Genomic DNA, 17816 nt, shown 5'->3' with positions numbered 1-17816 from the left:
ACACAAGAAATATACAGAAAGAATTCATTGTTGACGGTTCTATATACGAATACCCAATTAACTTGTTTTTATTGATAATATGAGGTAGCTACAAAGGTCCGATCCTTTTGAAGATAGACATAGAAGTTAGATTTTACACAGCGACTTACGTATATTCAATGTTTTACCTTTTGAGAAATATCTTTTGAAAAAGTAACAGACAAACTTTGTACAGCAGCTTAATAATTGGCTAACAATAAATTGAAATATATAAACATTTAGATAATTATAGCAAAAGATTCGTCTTAATAAATCTGTAAACGAATTGCATAGTGAAATGTAAACAAAAAAAATGTCGGAGCAACTCATTCTCAATACACGAGATAAAGTTAATTTCACATAAGTGTAGATCATTGTGCACTATTTGAAGCCGTATCAATTGAGAAGCCCTATCAAAGAAAAGGCCTTTTTTCCTCTTGCGATAAAAATTTGTGCATCGAACAATCAACGTATATCGACGCCAATGCATGCTTCTGTGAGGAACATTTTTCAAACTGTTACGTAACCGATCCCAAAAATCAAGTGAACAAATTGAATACGCTTATACTATCTTCTGTTTTTCACAGATTCAACAAGACACCGTTGAGAAGTACTTAAAATTATGGATGATGAGGTAATTGCTAACAATCAGAATAACAAAAGATCACCAATGACTCTGAACGTGAGCGGGTTGTGGGACGTTGTTCCACGTCTAGACCATTATAGGTATGTATGAAAATTAGTTTTTTATGTTATGTCTGAAAACTTTCCATGGTTTATATATTTTGTTCATGAAACACCTAATTCTTATTAAAAAGCTATTAAATGTAAGCTCTAATTAGTAATAAACATTCAATTAATAAATTATTATTGAAATATCATTACATTATTGATTCAATATCATGGATAATAGTATGAACAACATCATAGTAATCATAAAGTTAACATTATTATCATTTTAATTACTAATAATTATTATTTTGCGTATGTTTACGAACGTTTTGTTTTAATATACTCAGCTGTAATTACTACGTTTTCTTGTTATTGTAATTTTTCTTCCGAACAATATACCTGATATGTAACTTCTGATATTGTGGCCAATTCTGTTGAAATCGATTTTCTAACGTAGCAGTTTTCATAACGCACCGAAAAATATTCGCATTTTTGCAACAAAATGAAAATATGTGACTGTTCTCTAATAGTGGGAAAAACACACCTTTAATCTTCCAGATTAAGCCTGCAACAAATAGTTTCTGTGACAAAATTTTTGAGGTGCCATAAAAGCTTTGACGAAGTCTTAATTTTTCGTTTTTCTTCAATATTTAAAAAATTTGTTAACCTGTTTATAGTTGCAAGATTAAAAATGATGTCTCATTTTAAATTGGAGTTAATATAAGGCAGAGAATTAACATTATTTTAAAGAATATGTAAAATAATGGTGTTCACAATATACAGGGTGACAATGAAATACCCGTAATAGTTTCGAAGACGATAACTCTATGAAAACTCATCGAATTAAAACAATTTCTATTTTATTTTAAAGAATACAAAACGCTAAATAAAATTTTACAATAAGTATTGAAAATGTCCCCCTTTAGCCTTCACACAAGCTCTGAGACGCTTCTTGAAATTATTTGCGATGGTCGCACACTCTTCAGTAGTAATTTGATTCCAGGCTCTTTCTAAAGCAGACGTTAACTGTTCTACGGTGGTGTATTTTTTAGAGGAGATTTTTCTCTCCAAAATTGACCAAACTGAATAATCCATTGCGTTGAGATCGGGTGAATTTGATGGCCATATCGTTCCATCCCACACCTCCGAAAACAGCTCTTTGCACATTCTCATTGTCGATTAGGCCGAATGCGCCGAAGCCCAGTCTTGTTGTAAAATCCACTTATTCTTTCCGTGCCCACGGGTAGAGTACATCTCTAAGGATGCGTTGTTGATAGGTGATGGCGTTGATTTGTAAGCCTTTGTCGACAAAAACCAACGGCGTTTTGCCTGTTGCGCAAATGCCGGCCCAAACCAAGAAGTCAGAAAATGGCGACGTTACACAGAAACTCGCCTTGCTGACTTATTTGACCCCTTTGGCAACAATTGTCTATCGTTCTAACGGTTATGACATCGCTCAATTGTAAACATTTTTTCATCCGTAAAAAGCACAGAACGGGAACGACCACACGCGACCAGCTGAAGCAACTTCCTCGCTTTCTTCCTTCGCTGCTTTGTCATTTCTTTCGTCAGATAATGACACCGAACCAACTTATAAGAATGGCATTTTAGGCTGTTTTTGACCATCAATCGAAATGATTCGCGGTTAATGCCAATGGTTTTAGCCATTTGTCGCATTGATTGGAGTGAAGTGCGATAAATTCGGCAACGTATTTTGTTTGTTTGTTTTCGTACCCTTCCTTGCCTATCTTCAAATCCACCAGTCTCCTTGTATCGTTTAATAACGTCGTACAAGTTTCTAAGTGGCATTTTGAGCAGTTTCGATATAGCTTTTGCTTTATGTCCCTTTTTGTACAAATTTATAGCCGAAATACGAACTTCTTTCACCATTTTTGAATCGTACAAGTTCATAGAGGGCAGCACTAGAATATACAGAATTTCCCGCGGAATTGACATATAGCATTCATTGTAAACGCAAAATAATAAAAACAGGACAAAAACCTGAGCAAAAAAGTTGCGGGTATTTTTTTGTCACCCTGTACATGGTAAAAATAAAAATACCTTTCGTAATGATAGTTTCGATTAGTTTTCTCGAAAATACTTTCCGTTTACAATTATTGTTAGATAGTGAGAAAAATTATCTGGTGAAAACAAAAAGTGAATTATTATAAATTACTACATCAACAAAAATAATGACTTTTAGTGACTTGCAGGACTATTAGATGTCATGAGTAATAGTTACCTATTCTATCTATCTATATTTAATCACTTTTTAAATGTGTTTTTCATTTGCTTTTGCATTGATCTCCTTGTTTCCATCTCAGATTATACGATATCGTACGATGTCGCATTGTATTGTATAGGTATACTTGTACAAACCAACTTTTACGAGGTTTCTCGATTTACTTTAACCTACAGGGTGTTCATAAAAATGTAGAACACTTTTACAGGGTGGAGAGCTCTACATGCAAAACTAAAACGAAAGTCCAGAACACCGAAATTACGTTCGAGAAATTAAGTTTCGTTCAATTAATTGTATTTCATGCATTAGGTTAAGTAGTTCATGATTGTGTATCAGCTGGAAATCCACTGTTCAAGTAGTATAATCCATCATGCCAGACGTATTTCACGCGTATTTTGCCGGTATCCTCAATAATAAATAATACTAAATATAGATTCAATCTTAATCAGCAGCCATATTGTGAGAAATAAATGTTTGAAAAATCGACTATGATAAGAACTAGATTTCTTCATCTACTTTAAGAATCTACCGTTATTTTTCATTTCAGATAAAGAAAATTCTACTAAAGCAGATGCGATTCATAAATTTATAAACAAACAGTTACATTACCTTGAGACACAGTTTGATATGAAACTTCTGTTCAACAGTGTTCTTGAATTGTACCAGTTAGTTAACAAAATTTTTAATTTCATAATCAGAAAGAAATTTACAGTATTCCATTTTGAAACAGTATAAGTAATCCCTAAATATCTAATCTAATGACTCTTTTTCTCTCTCTCGAATTCAGGTTACATTGCGCCCTCTAAAAAGAAAACGTTTTATACTGTATAGAATAATAGATAGCAGAATCATTACTAACACTAAGTTCAAAGTCAGACTTTAATTACTTACGTTACATCTTGACGACAAACCGTGTCCAATTTACTTGTAGCGGGCAATTAAGAGCAGAAAAGTTGAAAGCTGCGCAACAACTTGTTGGCTGCTCCAATATTTTAAGAGACCACCACGCTGTCATAAAGAATTATGCTTTCGAGATTAGCAGACTTGTCCTCCCCATTCATCAGTTTATCCTAATTTAATTAACCGTATTCCCCCGCTGATACCATTACATCAGGTAACAAGAACGTCTCTGTTTATTCTACACGAAGGAAATCTTATAAAGGTAAGATTGCCACATCGTCATCGACATTCGTCACACCACCCTCATTGGTAATATCATCGAATACATTAAAAAGTCGATAATATTCGTAAACAACTGCTCAACGAAATTACTAGGCTGTGGATTGTATGCTTTCATAACAGGTATGAACGTCTAAAACAGAGTGAAATAAGTGTTACCATAAACGTTAGTTAACTTTTCCTCTTATACAAGCTGAGGACAAAGTAAAAGACAGAAGTTACATGGTATCAAGAGGAGCATATGTCAGAGGAACTATTTTTTCTGCATTGTTTATACATAAAGTTTTGAAGGTCACCTTGATTTTTTAAAGTGGAATACTCTATATTTCTTTACGAAAATTCAATGAGCATCGAACACTAAGTAACGAGTAACTATTAGACCATAACTGGTCTAATGACAGTATTTTATGAGATTGTATACCATGAAACTGTCGGCCGATTTCCCGTGGTAACGTTAGCCACGCGCTGCAATTGGTAGCCAACAGACTCGCGCTCTGATCGGTCGGGGTTTTTTGTTAATATCTGGTTAACAAAGCCTCGGATAACATTTTTGCTAAGGAAAAACTCGTTCCAAATCGCCTCACGAGTGTCTCATTTCAGAGACCAGCAACATTTTTGTTACACCCTGTATACAGTGTTCCATTACGAAAATGTACGTGCACCTAACCTTCAAAACTGTACGTGTACCTAAACAATGTGAAAAAAGAATAATTATTCTAATACATGTCTTCCTCAAAATCATACAAACCTTATTTGCAAAGATTTTTTCGTACAGCAAGTTAATTATAAGTAATTTGAAATCGTACAGTTAGGTGTCTCATCTTGTATTTAACTAAAAGAAACTTTCAGTGAAGGAAAGAATTTTTCATGAGTTATCTGTTTTCATAAAATCTGCTTTCAATGATACCTATTAATTTGCATAAACATCTGCAATCTACTAATTACAGACAATGAGGTTCGTGTTTCTCCAAGAATAATCATTTTTTCTGAATGAAGTCGATTGATAAATGTTTGCCTTATAGTTAGTGAGTGTCTGCTAACTGTAAGAAGCATAACCGGATAAAATTTTTATATTGACAATACAATTTTAGAGAGTGAATAAGCTTCTCACTTGTTTGTCGAAACAAAAATTTTATTATAAAATAATATTTCATTCCACAATTAATTAAATGATGTATGTAACGTCAATCCAGAAAGCATCGCAAATAATACATCACTTGTTTTGTCTCCATAATTTTCAATTAATAAAAATATAGAATATTTAGATTTATTTTAATATGCGTCACGCACACTGGATTTGAACATTGATATATTCAGTTGATTAAGGGAAAATATTGATGCTATTTTCACGCAGTATCGTTTTTCGTAAGATTTTTGAGTGAGACTTAAAGTGTCGGTTTAGAAAGTTAATTTTTCGATAATGTGTAGATAAAACTTTTATAGACTTGGATTTTATACACTTATAGGGTATACTTACGCATAATACGTTGTGAAATAAATGTCTAATAAAATTTCATAAAATTCTCAGATTACGTTGGATTCGTTACAATCCTTCATAAAGAGGATAATATTTCGTTTCAAGTAAATTTTGAAAATTTTGTCTATAGATATACAAATTTGCATAAGCATTCGCAATCTAATTATAATTGTAGAGTAAAATGTAGATATGTATACTACAAGAATTAGTAAGTAGTAGCAACAGTAGTTTCAAAAACATTTGCAGAACAACATACAATAAAACATTTCAAATTATTTAATCTTGGTAAGCATTAATATATGAAAATTTCCAATTAAATAAGAACATTCGCAATATAACATCTGATAAAATTATATTAAATGAATGACTTCCTTATAATAAATTTCAAAATATTGAAAAATAATATATTCAACTAATCCATATTCGTTAAGGTTAAACATCTTTTTCCGAAAAATAAAGCATTCTCCGAAATAAAAAAACATTTGTAAAATAACATTCAGTAAAATTTTATTTAATAAACCATTTAATTATACTTAACCGTGAAATATTAATAAAATGTATATTTAACTAATTTAGAATCATTTGGATACATATCCTTTGCTTTAGAAGAAAAAAGAAACCAGACTCATTTGCAAGTGATTAACCTCTTTTTTAATAATGTATTGGGTTGGTGGGAAAGTAATTTCGTTTTTGACACATGTAAAATTGACAGCGTTTTTCACTAATCTGTTTGACAGAATTTTCCATGAAGGAAATCAAATTATTGGTTATATAAATTGTTAGTATTTAAAAATTATTACTTTCTTTTTAATGTCGCAAAATGAAAAAACTTTCTCACCAACCCAATAGAATAAAGTGAAAGATTCCAGGGGAATATCACAAAGGGAGACAGAGTTTTTATAGCGCCAAAGAAGCGTATATTTTCACGATGTCAAAGTGTTAACCACGTGGGAAAAATATGGGTCGCTTATTCTGCTCGCCAATATGAAAATTAAATATGCGAAAGAGCGATTAAATTTGCAAATATTATAACATCGTGCGTAGTTGTGTAGCGACTCATATTATGTTGTCATGCATGCTATTCTCCAGTCACAAGTCATATTAAATTGCGCAATCATTGTTTCCCCAAAGGACCGCTAATTGTAAATTTAATTAACATATATCCCAGCTTGCTAAACGTAATTTCGTGCCTTATACTTTCACAAAATGTATTCTTTTCGATTTAAGTAGGTTGAATCTTTCTTCGTTAAAATATTAATATTATTTCTTCTAATTCATCCTCTTCACCACTTATAATAGTCCTTACATACACTCAAATTCGCGCGTCCAAATTGCGATGTGAGTTCGTAAAATTTCGTACCCTTGATATTATTTCATTGTGTCATTCTGTACGTTCATGCCGTAATTTGTTTATTTATTAATCCGGCACGTATGAAATATACGGTGCGCTTTTTGCGTGATACTATTTGCTTTGATTGTAAAACTACATAAAGATTACTTAGGGTACACTAAAAGATGAATTAAGATGAAAATCGGTTAAGTACATTTACATTAAAAAATTTAAAGACAAATGTGCAATTAAACTGTGCCAAAATAAGAATCTGCTACATGTTTAGTGTGAAAACTAATTACATAGATCTACCTGTATACATATACCTATATATTAGTGTTTTACGTGTAAAGAATCTAAGAAAAAGAGTTAAAGTTAAAGAAGTGTTCAAAATTCTTTCAAGAACGAATTGGTAGCGTAACTAAGAATTAAATTGTAGGTTGCATGACGTAGTTATCGACCGCTACGCGATAACTTGATTGCTTTATTTTGACAGTCAACCCATAAAGCCATTTTATGTACTTTCTACTGCAACAAGAAATCCTACTAAATAAGAAATCAACGTACATAGTATATGTACATTCTCGTCGCCTCGATATATTAGATGAGTGGAACAGTTTTTATGAACTTTGCTTTAAAAGAGTGGGCTAATAATAATTTTTATTACAATTGAGTAATAATTTAGTGAAATACATAATAATTCTTTTATAGCATGCATTTTCATTAGAAAATTTTATTCTAACAAACAAATCTTTGGAATACTATTATTTTTTAAATTTATATAATTAAATTGTATTAATAAGTGTATAGTTTACCACAGAATGGAATTAACGTAACAACTTCACCAAACAGATCACAAATGTTTTTAAAGGTGTTGGTAATGTTTATTCCTATATTTTCAAATTTATTGTCTGAAGTTCATTTTCTATTGTATTTTAAACAATAAAGAACACTCGATCGCGTCAATTTTGATTCTAAACAAGAATTTACCGTGTCCTGTACAACTGTTTATTGTTTCTACGACGCATTAATGTGTCAGCTTTCAGACTGTGTACATATTTTATTAGTTGGGAGTGGCCGAATAATATCTAATGGCTCACTATGATGCAACGGTTACTATGAATAAGAGAATATTAGGTTTGGCATTAAACGACTACAAAGTTAATCCAACTAACTCGTAACTACCGGTCAAAGAATAAAGTCATGTGACAAAAATACCTTTTAAGGTATTGAAATTCAGATATCGATTTTCTTAAAACTGGGGAGACTAAACGGGTGATGGTTGTAGCCTCGTTCAATGAAGCGTGACGTAGTGGAGCTTTCTCCTTCGACAAGGACGATCCAACTCATAACAAGAACCTTGGGGGCGAGACAGTATATTAGGTTTGCGCAGCAGTAAATACCAGCTGCGAAGAAAATTAGAAAAAGTATCAATTTCTAAATCTTTCCTCCTTGCGAGGTTACCGTAAAAAGGACGAATAAAAATCGTTCGCGTAAAAGTTATTTTTCACGTGTCACTGCGTAAATAAAAAAAGTATTACGTTAAAATCTAAATGTGTCCTTACTCTTAGGTTGTTGTACAGTAAATGTCGTTATTCGACGCGCTTCATTTTCGCCATTTTAGAATCGTTAAACATAAAATCCAGAAGGTTATAACTTGTTGACAAAATACACAAATATTCGGTTTGAGATATATTATAATCATTAAACTCTGCAGTTCAAAAACGACATTTATTACGCAACAACCTAATAAAAGGTATAATCATGCTTTTCATCAGCACAGAACAGTAATATTATATCTGTCAACTAGAATCGTATGCAATTTTCAACAGTACACAAAATTGTTTCTTATTAAAACAATTTACAGAATTGTGTTAACTAAATGTACGAAAGTTTAAAATTTTAGTTACAAAATTAATACTAGTAATAAACAACAAATTTCAAATGAAGAAACAGAGGATTTTATTGATATACAATACTTAAACAATTTTTAATATATTTATTTCAGTTAGGCCCATTTCAGTATATTTTTCATGTGTGAATAGTAAAAGCGTTTAAAAACCGAAGTCTGCTTATTGTACTTAAAATATACATATAAATTTCTAACAATTGCAAACCAAGCAAAAAAATAGAATTAAAAACGTTCAAGTGTACAGAAAAATAATTTCTGTATTAGTTCACACCAAACGTGTGGTGCATTCACACTGTGTATTTGTGGATTCTTTATTGCGAATTCAAATGGTTCGAATATTACGATTTTATCGTTTTTACCTATTTATATACATTCGTAAATATATTTATAGTGTATGTATAGATATACATATATTTATATCTATTTATACCTATTTGTATCTTATTTATTTGCATTATTTTTATCTATTTTATCTATTACAGATCTAGTACTAATTGTTCAAGGAAACAACAAGTCAAGAACAAAACAAACCTTGAGAATTATTTTTACTGATTTCTTTAAAACATTCAGACCTATCCAATAAACATACACTCTCGTCCACAAGTCATATAACACAATCATCAATAAATGTAGAGTAAGAACAAATTGATCCTACGAAATTACACGAATATAGAGATTTTTCTTATATCTGTACATCGGTGACACAATGTAAACCATATTCACCATGTATCCTAAACAAATTTCAATTTTTCATTTATCAGTGTACTTATTTCATGTATAAATGAACATTCGAATTATGCAAGATAGTCTGACTATGTATTCATACTATATTTCTTGTCGAATTCCTTGACTTTAATCAGGTTATAACCTTCTTCATAAATTCCACCTCAATGTTTTACACGTGTTCTTGACTTCTAAGTCTGACTAATGCCACAACTTTTCACTTACTTTAATATGGGTTAACTGTGAAAAGCATTGTATCTATAATTGTGAGCTAATTATTTTTCTCTAATTTCTTTGCCAATTCTGAAAGGTGCCTAATGTATATTTAGGGTCACTATTTTACAGCAAAAAGAACAATTTAGTAAAATTGTTCCGTAACTTGTACCTCTGTTAAGTAATAATTTGTATTTTCTTCAGAGTAACCTAGTGTCCAGTGACTTACGGATTGTAGTGCAAATTAAACACTCAATTAATCTTTGCGTACTATTGAAGTAATTACTACGTACAGTACCGGGCAAGACTATAACATCATGAGCGTAATAATTCTTTGTGAAGATTAATTTCGTTAGCATTTTCTGTATTAATTAACAAAGTTCATTCTAATAAAGTTCATATCGTTTGTTAATTAATACAGAAAATGCTAAAGAAATTGATCTTTAAAGAACTATTACGGTGAAGTTATTATAACTTTGTCCAGTGCCTATATTTTAAAGTTAATCTTTTATTTATTAAACATATCAACATAACCTAACCTCTATCACCTTGCACAGAATTGAATCGAACCGTAATTTTAAATATTTGGGAAACGATTCTTATACGCCTTTTAAGACATTACCATAGCGTTTCTAAAAACTCTTTAAACGTTCTAAAAAAAAAACAGAGAACGTTACTTTTAAGCATTTGGAAAACATTCTGAGAATGTTGACACAGAGCGCCCTCAGGACGTTCCAATTTGTAAATAGCACCTTCCTATGTAGGACATTTAAAAATCTTAACGAGGACGTAGGGGGATATGTGGACCTTTTCGGAACATCCTCCGAATGTACCGAACGCCTGGAACGTACGTTCTCCGGACGTAAAAATTACGTTTTTGTGCTATTTGGGAAATGACCTTGTATCAGTCTAAAAAAGACATTTATGCAATTCCATTTAACAGCCAAATTTCTTGTCACTGGTTCATAAGAATTGTACTCTATTGACCATCAATATAAAAAGGACTTTGTTATTATAATATAAAAGGATAATATATAAAAAGGAATCATCCATATGTAGCTGAAACTAACTTTCACTCATTTTTTTAAATTGGACTTGTACCATCTTCAAAAATAACGAATCAAATGTATAAAATTCGTAGTCTACTTATCGTTTTACGTTTCTATACTTTCCATAACTTCCGTCAATATAAAACATCGGAACGTAATAAAAATACGTATGAAGAACGTTTGAATTTCAGGACCCTAATATAGAAGCTGGCCAAGCGGGAACGTCGCAACAAGGACACACAGGGATCAAGCTAGGATGGATCCAGGGTGTTCTCATACCATGCCTCCTGAACATATGGGGTGTAATGCTTTTCTTGCGGCTGTCGTGGGTGGTAGCGCAGGCCGGCGTATTGCAAAGTGTCATTATTATCGGAATATCGGCGGCAGTTTGCGTCATCACGACGCTTAGCCTCAGCGCAATTAGTACTAATGGGGAAGTAAAGGGAGGTGTGTTACGGGACCACCGTTTTCTCGTTCTTTTTCTCCGTCGAAGGTGTGGCAATGTGTACTTTAACCACACACCGAGAATTATTTTTTTCCAGAAACCTCGCGTCGCTTTCAGAAATGAAACGCACGAAATTCCGCGAAATTTTCATACAAGCCTAATTGTGAGTGGGAACGTACAAACTTTGTGTCTTGCTATGGAAAATTATAAATTTGTATGTCAGATATTATTTCACACTCTAATTGTAAAAGAACACTGTAAGAGTAGCAACTATGGAATATTCTTAAGAAAAAAGTATTCGTAATTATAGCATGAATGCTATATATATCGTATGAGGATCTACGAAATGTTAAATTGTACCACATGTAGTTGCCGATATTCGAATAGTAAGTTGAGAGGTTAGCCCATTTTGGAACCTACAAATGAAAGCTATTTTAGGCATTTTGTTTTACGAAAATGAAATGAATGGCAAATCCATTAAAATACATTATTTATTGTACATATCTTCAGATACGCGAAACAATTTCTCTTTTTTTTTTGGAACAAAATGCCGACGCTGGGTCTGATCCATGTTTGGCTGGTTTTAAATGAGTACCTAATCGGCGTGCAAAATAACTTAAAACCGGTTTGACCTAGAACCAAAAAGGAAAACAGTTTGATGTTCTACTTGAAATTTACTGAAGAAATACGTAGGGACTTTTAGAAATATGATTTTTTGTGCAAATAGTGAATATTTGAAGAAAAAAGTATGGTTTTTAACCGAAGAATTTTATACAAAAATGTCCATAGCGAAGACATTTTTTAACATATTGCAAAATTCTTAAGTACTTTTTTAGTAACTTTCATGTAAAACATAAAAATGTTTCACTTTTTGTTCTAGGTCAAATCGTTTTCAAATTATCTTGCACGGTGCTCACTTAAAAATAGCTATACTCAAGCGTCGCCATTTAGTTCTACAAAAAGAATATTCGCGTACTCAAAGATATGTATAGTAACTGTCTTTTAATAGATTTCCCATATACTTCATTATTTTTGCAAAAAAATTTCCAAAAAATGACTCGTATTTTTAGAATCTAAAGTGGGATAATTCCTTAAATACGATCTACATTGTTTGTTGGGCTAGTCAGAAGTTATAACGTTACCGTGCTTCTCTATATTTTTGTTTTTTATTATTGAATGCTTATTGTGATTGTTTAACTATTCTACATAAGTAAATAATATCGTACCATGGAAATACATTCGAATACTTTTCTAATATGAATCTAAGTCAGGTCGTGGCAAAGTTAGCTAAATTAAATTACGAAGTCATGCGCCAGTCACGACATTCACAAGATGTTACCTCAACAAATGATCAGTTTTTTTGTTATCGAGAACTTCTAACAAAGAAAACATTCCCTAATCGGGAATCGTAGTTACAGGGTTTGAAGAATTCATTCAATCTGAAAATATCAATTTTTCTAAAAATTAAATCTGTCAGTTAATTTCTTGTTTGAAGAAGGCTATTTATCAACACGGTGCATATTTCAATTGAATAAAAATGATTTTTTCCAAAACAAAGTGTGTCCGTTTCGATCTATAATGTAGAAACGGCAATTTCATATGGTAAAAAATAATATTTAAAAATATTTCAAATTGCACTTTAAGAATTAATATCGTTCTTAAAATTTCATATATTTTGAAAATTACATACCTTTCTTGCCGCCAGTATTTAGAAGGAAATCACAATTTCGGTTGTAAAATTTTCGCGGACGTGTGCAAGCGAACACGAAAACTTGTCTTTTACTGTAAAAAATTATTATGTCAAATGTTGATTATTATTTCAGAATCTCATTCTAAAACTTTTAAGTAAATGTTGAAACATTTACAATTTCGTGTAGCTGAATTGTCAGTTATTTAATAAATCATTAACTTTGAGGACCTGGAGAATATTTTCAGAACTTTTAAAAGGAACTTCAGAAACTTATGGACGTTATCGTTGTCTGTAGAAAAGGAAACAGAATTCTCGTTGTAAAATTATCATAAATGTACAACGCGGATCAACAACACTTTGTTACTTATTTCAGTTTATTTGTAACTGCAACTAACTATACAATTTCCGATCAAATGTTAGTAAATGCTGCCTGTTTAATTAATCCAACCTTGAAGGTCTGAAAATAATTTCTAAAAACTTTAAGCCATGATTCAGAAATTTAAATTGGTGTTAGAATGTCTATTATACCAAACCTACATACATTTCTTATCAAATTGGAGACACTAGTCCCCTTCTTATGTAAAAGTTTCAACTTTCACCCAGTATATTTATTATTGATGTTTATCTTAGTTAGTTTAATAAATCTCGATATTTTTGAATGTATTTATGAATATCACATTGCCGTACTTTCATCTGTGTTACTGTTCAAATTTTTGCAAAAAATTCAACGATGTATAACTCGTAACAAACTATAGGTGGTATATACTTCATCATATCGCGAACATTGGGACCCGAATTCGGTGCCTCCGTTGGAATTGTTTTTGCATTCGCCAATGCGGTCTCCGCCTCGATGAATACCATTGGCTTCTGCGATTCTCTGAACGATTTGCTACGAGAACATAACATGAAGATCATAGACAATGGGGTAAACGATGTCCGAATAGTGGGAGTACTCGCACTGATCGTTATGATTATGATCTGTGCAATCGGAATGGAGTGGGAATCAAAGGTATTATTTACTTTTATATATTTCGTAGTGATGTAACAAACAAACAAAAATAAATTACTAGACAAAAAAATGTGTTATAAACAGGCCTCGAATGTTTATATTAATTCACATTTTCATCAACTAGGAATTAAACAGAAGTGTCCTTTGTAAAGTTTTGATTAAGTTCAGAATAAACTAAAACTTTTATTATACTTTATCACAGTTTTTATAGTATTCTTTATACCTCTGTATAATATTTATACATATACTTACATATATTTCAACTTCAAGGGCTGTTTTATCTCCATCAAATATTTTCGAATTGTCGAAACAGGCACAAGTAATTATTAATTAGGTACAGAACTAGTTACCTAAACGATATCACTTGTGTGTTTCTTTTATTCAATCTTGTTTGCAATTATTTTTGCTCAATTTATGTGATTTTAAGATTGCATTTGAATTTTTTCTTTTGATGTAGGTGTGTACAAAATTAATTTCATTTTAGGCACAAAATTTCCTCATAGCCATCATTGTTGCAGCCATTATTGACTTTCTGATCGGTACGATTATGGGACCATCCGATATAAGCCAACAAGCGCAAGGATTCCTGGGTTTCTCTAGTAAGTTAAACTTAATTTTCGTATTTACAATATAATAATTAAAAAGTTCCTCAGCGGTCGTAGCAATTACTAAATTGTATAATAAAGGATATGTATTTTAACGAATAGATTTTAATGTCTGGCTGAAGCACCAGTTTTTCACTAACAATAGATAAATAATTTATTATTTATATCACACACCTTTCAATCAGTGTTTGATTTTTAATTGTTTAGAAACACAGCTTAGGGAATAGATTTTTTTTTAAAATCAATTTTAAAAGTTATTTTTCAGGAAAGAAACTTAGAAGACCGAAAATGTTGATTTAAAAGTACTTAAAATATCTTTGTAATTACAGTACATTAAGTTTTTGGTTAGTAAATGGCCGTTTGAACATGTTAAAGTCACCGTTGCCCTTACTATCACTCCAAGATATATAGAAATTTTTCAATTCATTATGTAAATTGATGAAAATTATAGTTTATAGAATTAGAATGGATCGCAGTGAACAGCGAAGTCTGTCCAATTATAACACTGCAAACAAGAACGGTGATCGGCTACTTATTTCTCATCAACAAAATATTTAAAAGCAATTCGGTAGGATAAAAAGTCAAAAAAATAAGAATCATAATGTACTTAATATACATAAATGATAATATACATAAGAAATAACTGCTTTTCGAAAATATACAAATTGGTAAAGTAACTAATCTCTTTACTTTTACATTGCAATAAAATTTGCATCAGAAATTGCACCGTTACGACATTTTGATTATTTTTCCAAACGTCCTTAAACCAGTCATTTTGGCGGCTTTACAATGTGTGTTTTAATTCGACGCATTCTATATAAATCTATCAATCGATCGACTGCATGACATTAATTTATCAATAATGTGACACAATAAAAAATTATTCTTTTAGGTCAGTAAATTCTGGAATAAATAAAGAAACAGACTTCAAAGTGTTATATTACTAGTGTTAGCACATTTCGTATCGAATACTGCCACGAAGTAACAGGTATTACTACCTATTCGCGTCCAAAAATGTATTAACACTAGTAACGTAACACTTTGAAGTCTGCTTCTTTATTTACTCCAGAATTTATGGACCCAGAATATAGTTTTGTACTGTGCACACGATTGATAAATTAATGTCATGTAATCGATTGATAGATTTAGATAAACGGTATCAACATCCAAAAACATTGGTCCATAATTTCCCAGAAAATAAGGAACAAGGTCAATGTCCCTATTTCTAATCATGTAAGAGTTCTGCTATCGCAGAAATTGCATTGTATTATTTATTTATGCAACAATCGACAAAAAAAAGTTATTAGATGTAAAATTTGAGCCTCCCTTTATAATTAAATTTAAATGAAGGTATTTTGAAAAACATTTAAACTTAATAATAGTTGATTTAATATGAAGTATGAAAAAATATATATCTATATACGTACTGAGCAGAAATCGGGTCGTGATTAGAAATAGGGACATTAACCTTAGATATATTCTGGAATTCCATTTATTCTAAACTGTTTCTTATATCCTTAGCCGATGTGTTCATGAACAACATGGGACCAGATTACCGGTTCTCCGAAAACAGTAACCAAACCTTCTTCTCCGTATTCGCCATTTTCTTCCCGTCGGTGACCGGGATTCAAGCGGGAGCAAACATTTCCGGCGACTTGAAGGATCCAGCCAGCAGTATACCGATCGGAACCCTTCTCGCGCTCCTAATTTCAATGCTGAGTTACCTGACTTTCGTTCTGTTTGCCGGTGGAGCGACTTTGAGAGATGCCAGCGGTCTCGTTAGCACCAATAATACCATTGTAAATTGCATTCCGCAAGTGAATTGCAACTTTGGATTGCACAATAGTTATTCGGTAGGTATGGCGTTAAGTAATTAACCAATTACTGTGAAACCGATTAATGTTTGACACGTCAAAAATAATACGGAACACTGTGCATACACAACTCCGTGGGTTTTGTTACTTGTGTCTTTAGTTAGGTTTATTATTAGTTAATACTGTGCTTTTTGCAAATGTGTATGAAGGTAATTTTTGTTTGGCTTCGTTTAAGTTTCTTAGTGGGTTTACAAACATACAGACTCCGTAATTTTACAACCTGCCATGAAACAAAATGATTTAGAACGTTGAACTCGTCTCAGCAAACGCTGTCATATTACGAGTGAAGAAACATAACGTTCCATGTAAAAAAATAACTGGACCTTGAAATCTCCCTCATTATTCTACTTACAACAAAATTATTTATATCACATTATGGCCCCCGTCGTACCCCTAGACATAGAAATATAGACACTTTAAAAAGAGACGGGTTACTTTCTGAGGGCTTGCTATTGCTTTCTAATATAGCTGAGTCAACCATTCAAAACGCAGATCCCCAGAATCTCACCCCCCACTACTTAAATTTAAAAAGAGATGCCAACTCCTCCGAAAGTTATCTAGCTCTTTCTAAATTTGAGACACCTGTTTCAGGGAGATGCGCAGTCTATACATATTTCTATGTCTGTGGTTGTACCAAACAACTTTTCTCAGAACATCCTTTTGATACCTTCAGTTCCTTGCAAGATATTCTAGTGGGTCCAGTTCAAACAGCCACTTTATATATTTTGAAGTTTTTTAACAGAAAAGCAAATAATATACTAATAAATAATGTTTAATAGCTTATAGACTTGATTAATAATTAAGTAAACTCACTAATCAAAATTGCTGTTTAAATTACCAAATAGAATAATTATACTTACAGTCCGTTAAATAAGAATGAAACATTACCAGCAGAATAAAAGTAAATAACAGATATCAAATATTGAAAAACATGATTTTTTTATTTCATTTTTTGTGATGTTCATAAATTGACCATTTGCACTATCTTCGATAATTGTTAACATATTCTATGAAATTAAAATAACGTTAGGTATATGCAAAAGTGATGCCATCGCCGTTAAAAGTCTTCCTTAATATTGCATAATTGCTACAGTATCTTTTACTCGAAATAGTCTCTCTCATTTTTTATAACTCTTTGTTACTTTTCTAATCAAAATTAAATCCCCATCGAGAAAATAAAGAGAATCACAACACCAGCTTAAATTTGACGATCATTAATTTTAGACACACCCAATACATTATTTAATAGTATTTTCAATATCATTCTAAAATTTGTGTAAAAAAATATAAACATAAATATTTCAATACTCTTTAACTTTTCTTTTTACATAAATCCTTTTGTCATGCAATTTACTTCAAAATGTAAAGTGAACATAAT

General features: G+C 31.6%; 1 protein-coding gene across 1 annotated transcript in view; it reads left to right on the top strand.

Moving 5' to 3' along the window:
• The first annotated feature begins 640 nt into the window (after nt 1–640).
• Nucleotides 641–17816, top strand: part of LOC107192965 (bumetanide-sensitive sodium-(potassium)-chloride cotransporter) — a 31426-nt gene continuing 14250 nt past the window's right edge. The window contains exons 1-7 of the mRNA XM_015582335.1: nt 641–748; nt 3876–3884; nt 4047–4094; nt 11007–11262; nt 13706–13959; nt 14444–14558; nt 16086–16417. Coding sequence (XP_015437821.1) covers nt 641–748; nt 3876–3884; nt 4047–4094; nt 11007–11262; nt 13706–13959; nt 14444–14558; nt 16086–16417 — 1122 coding nt within the window. The remainder of the gene's footprint in view (nt 749–3875; nt 3885–4046; nt 4095–11006; nt 11263–13705; nt 13960–14443; nt 14559–16085; nt 16418–17816) is intronic.

The sequence above is a fragment of the Dufourea novaeangliae genome, unplaced genomic scaffold (assembly GCF_001272555.1).
Source record: "Dufourea novaeangliae isolate 0120121106 unplaced genomic scaffold, ASM127255v1 scaffold464, whole genome shotgun sequence".
NCBI classification, from domain to species: Eukaryota; Metazoa; Arthropoda; class Insecta; order Hymenoptera; family Halictidae; genus Dufourea; species Dufourea novaeangliae.
Note: the sequence above shows the minus strand (reverse complement) of the source record. Positions and strands in the feature narration are given on the sequence as shown.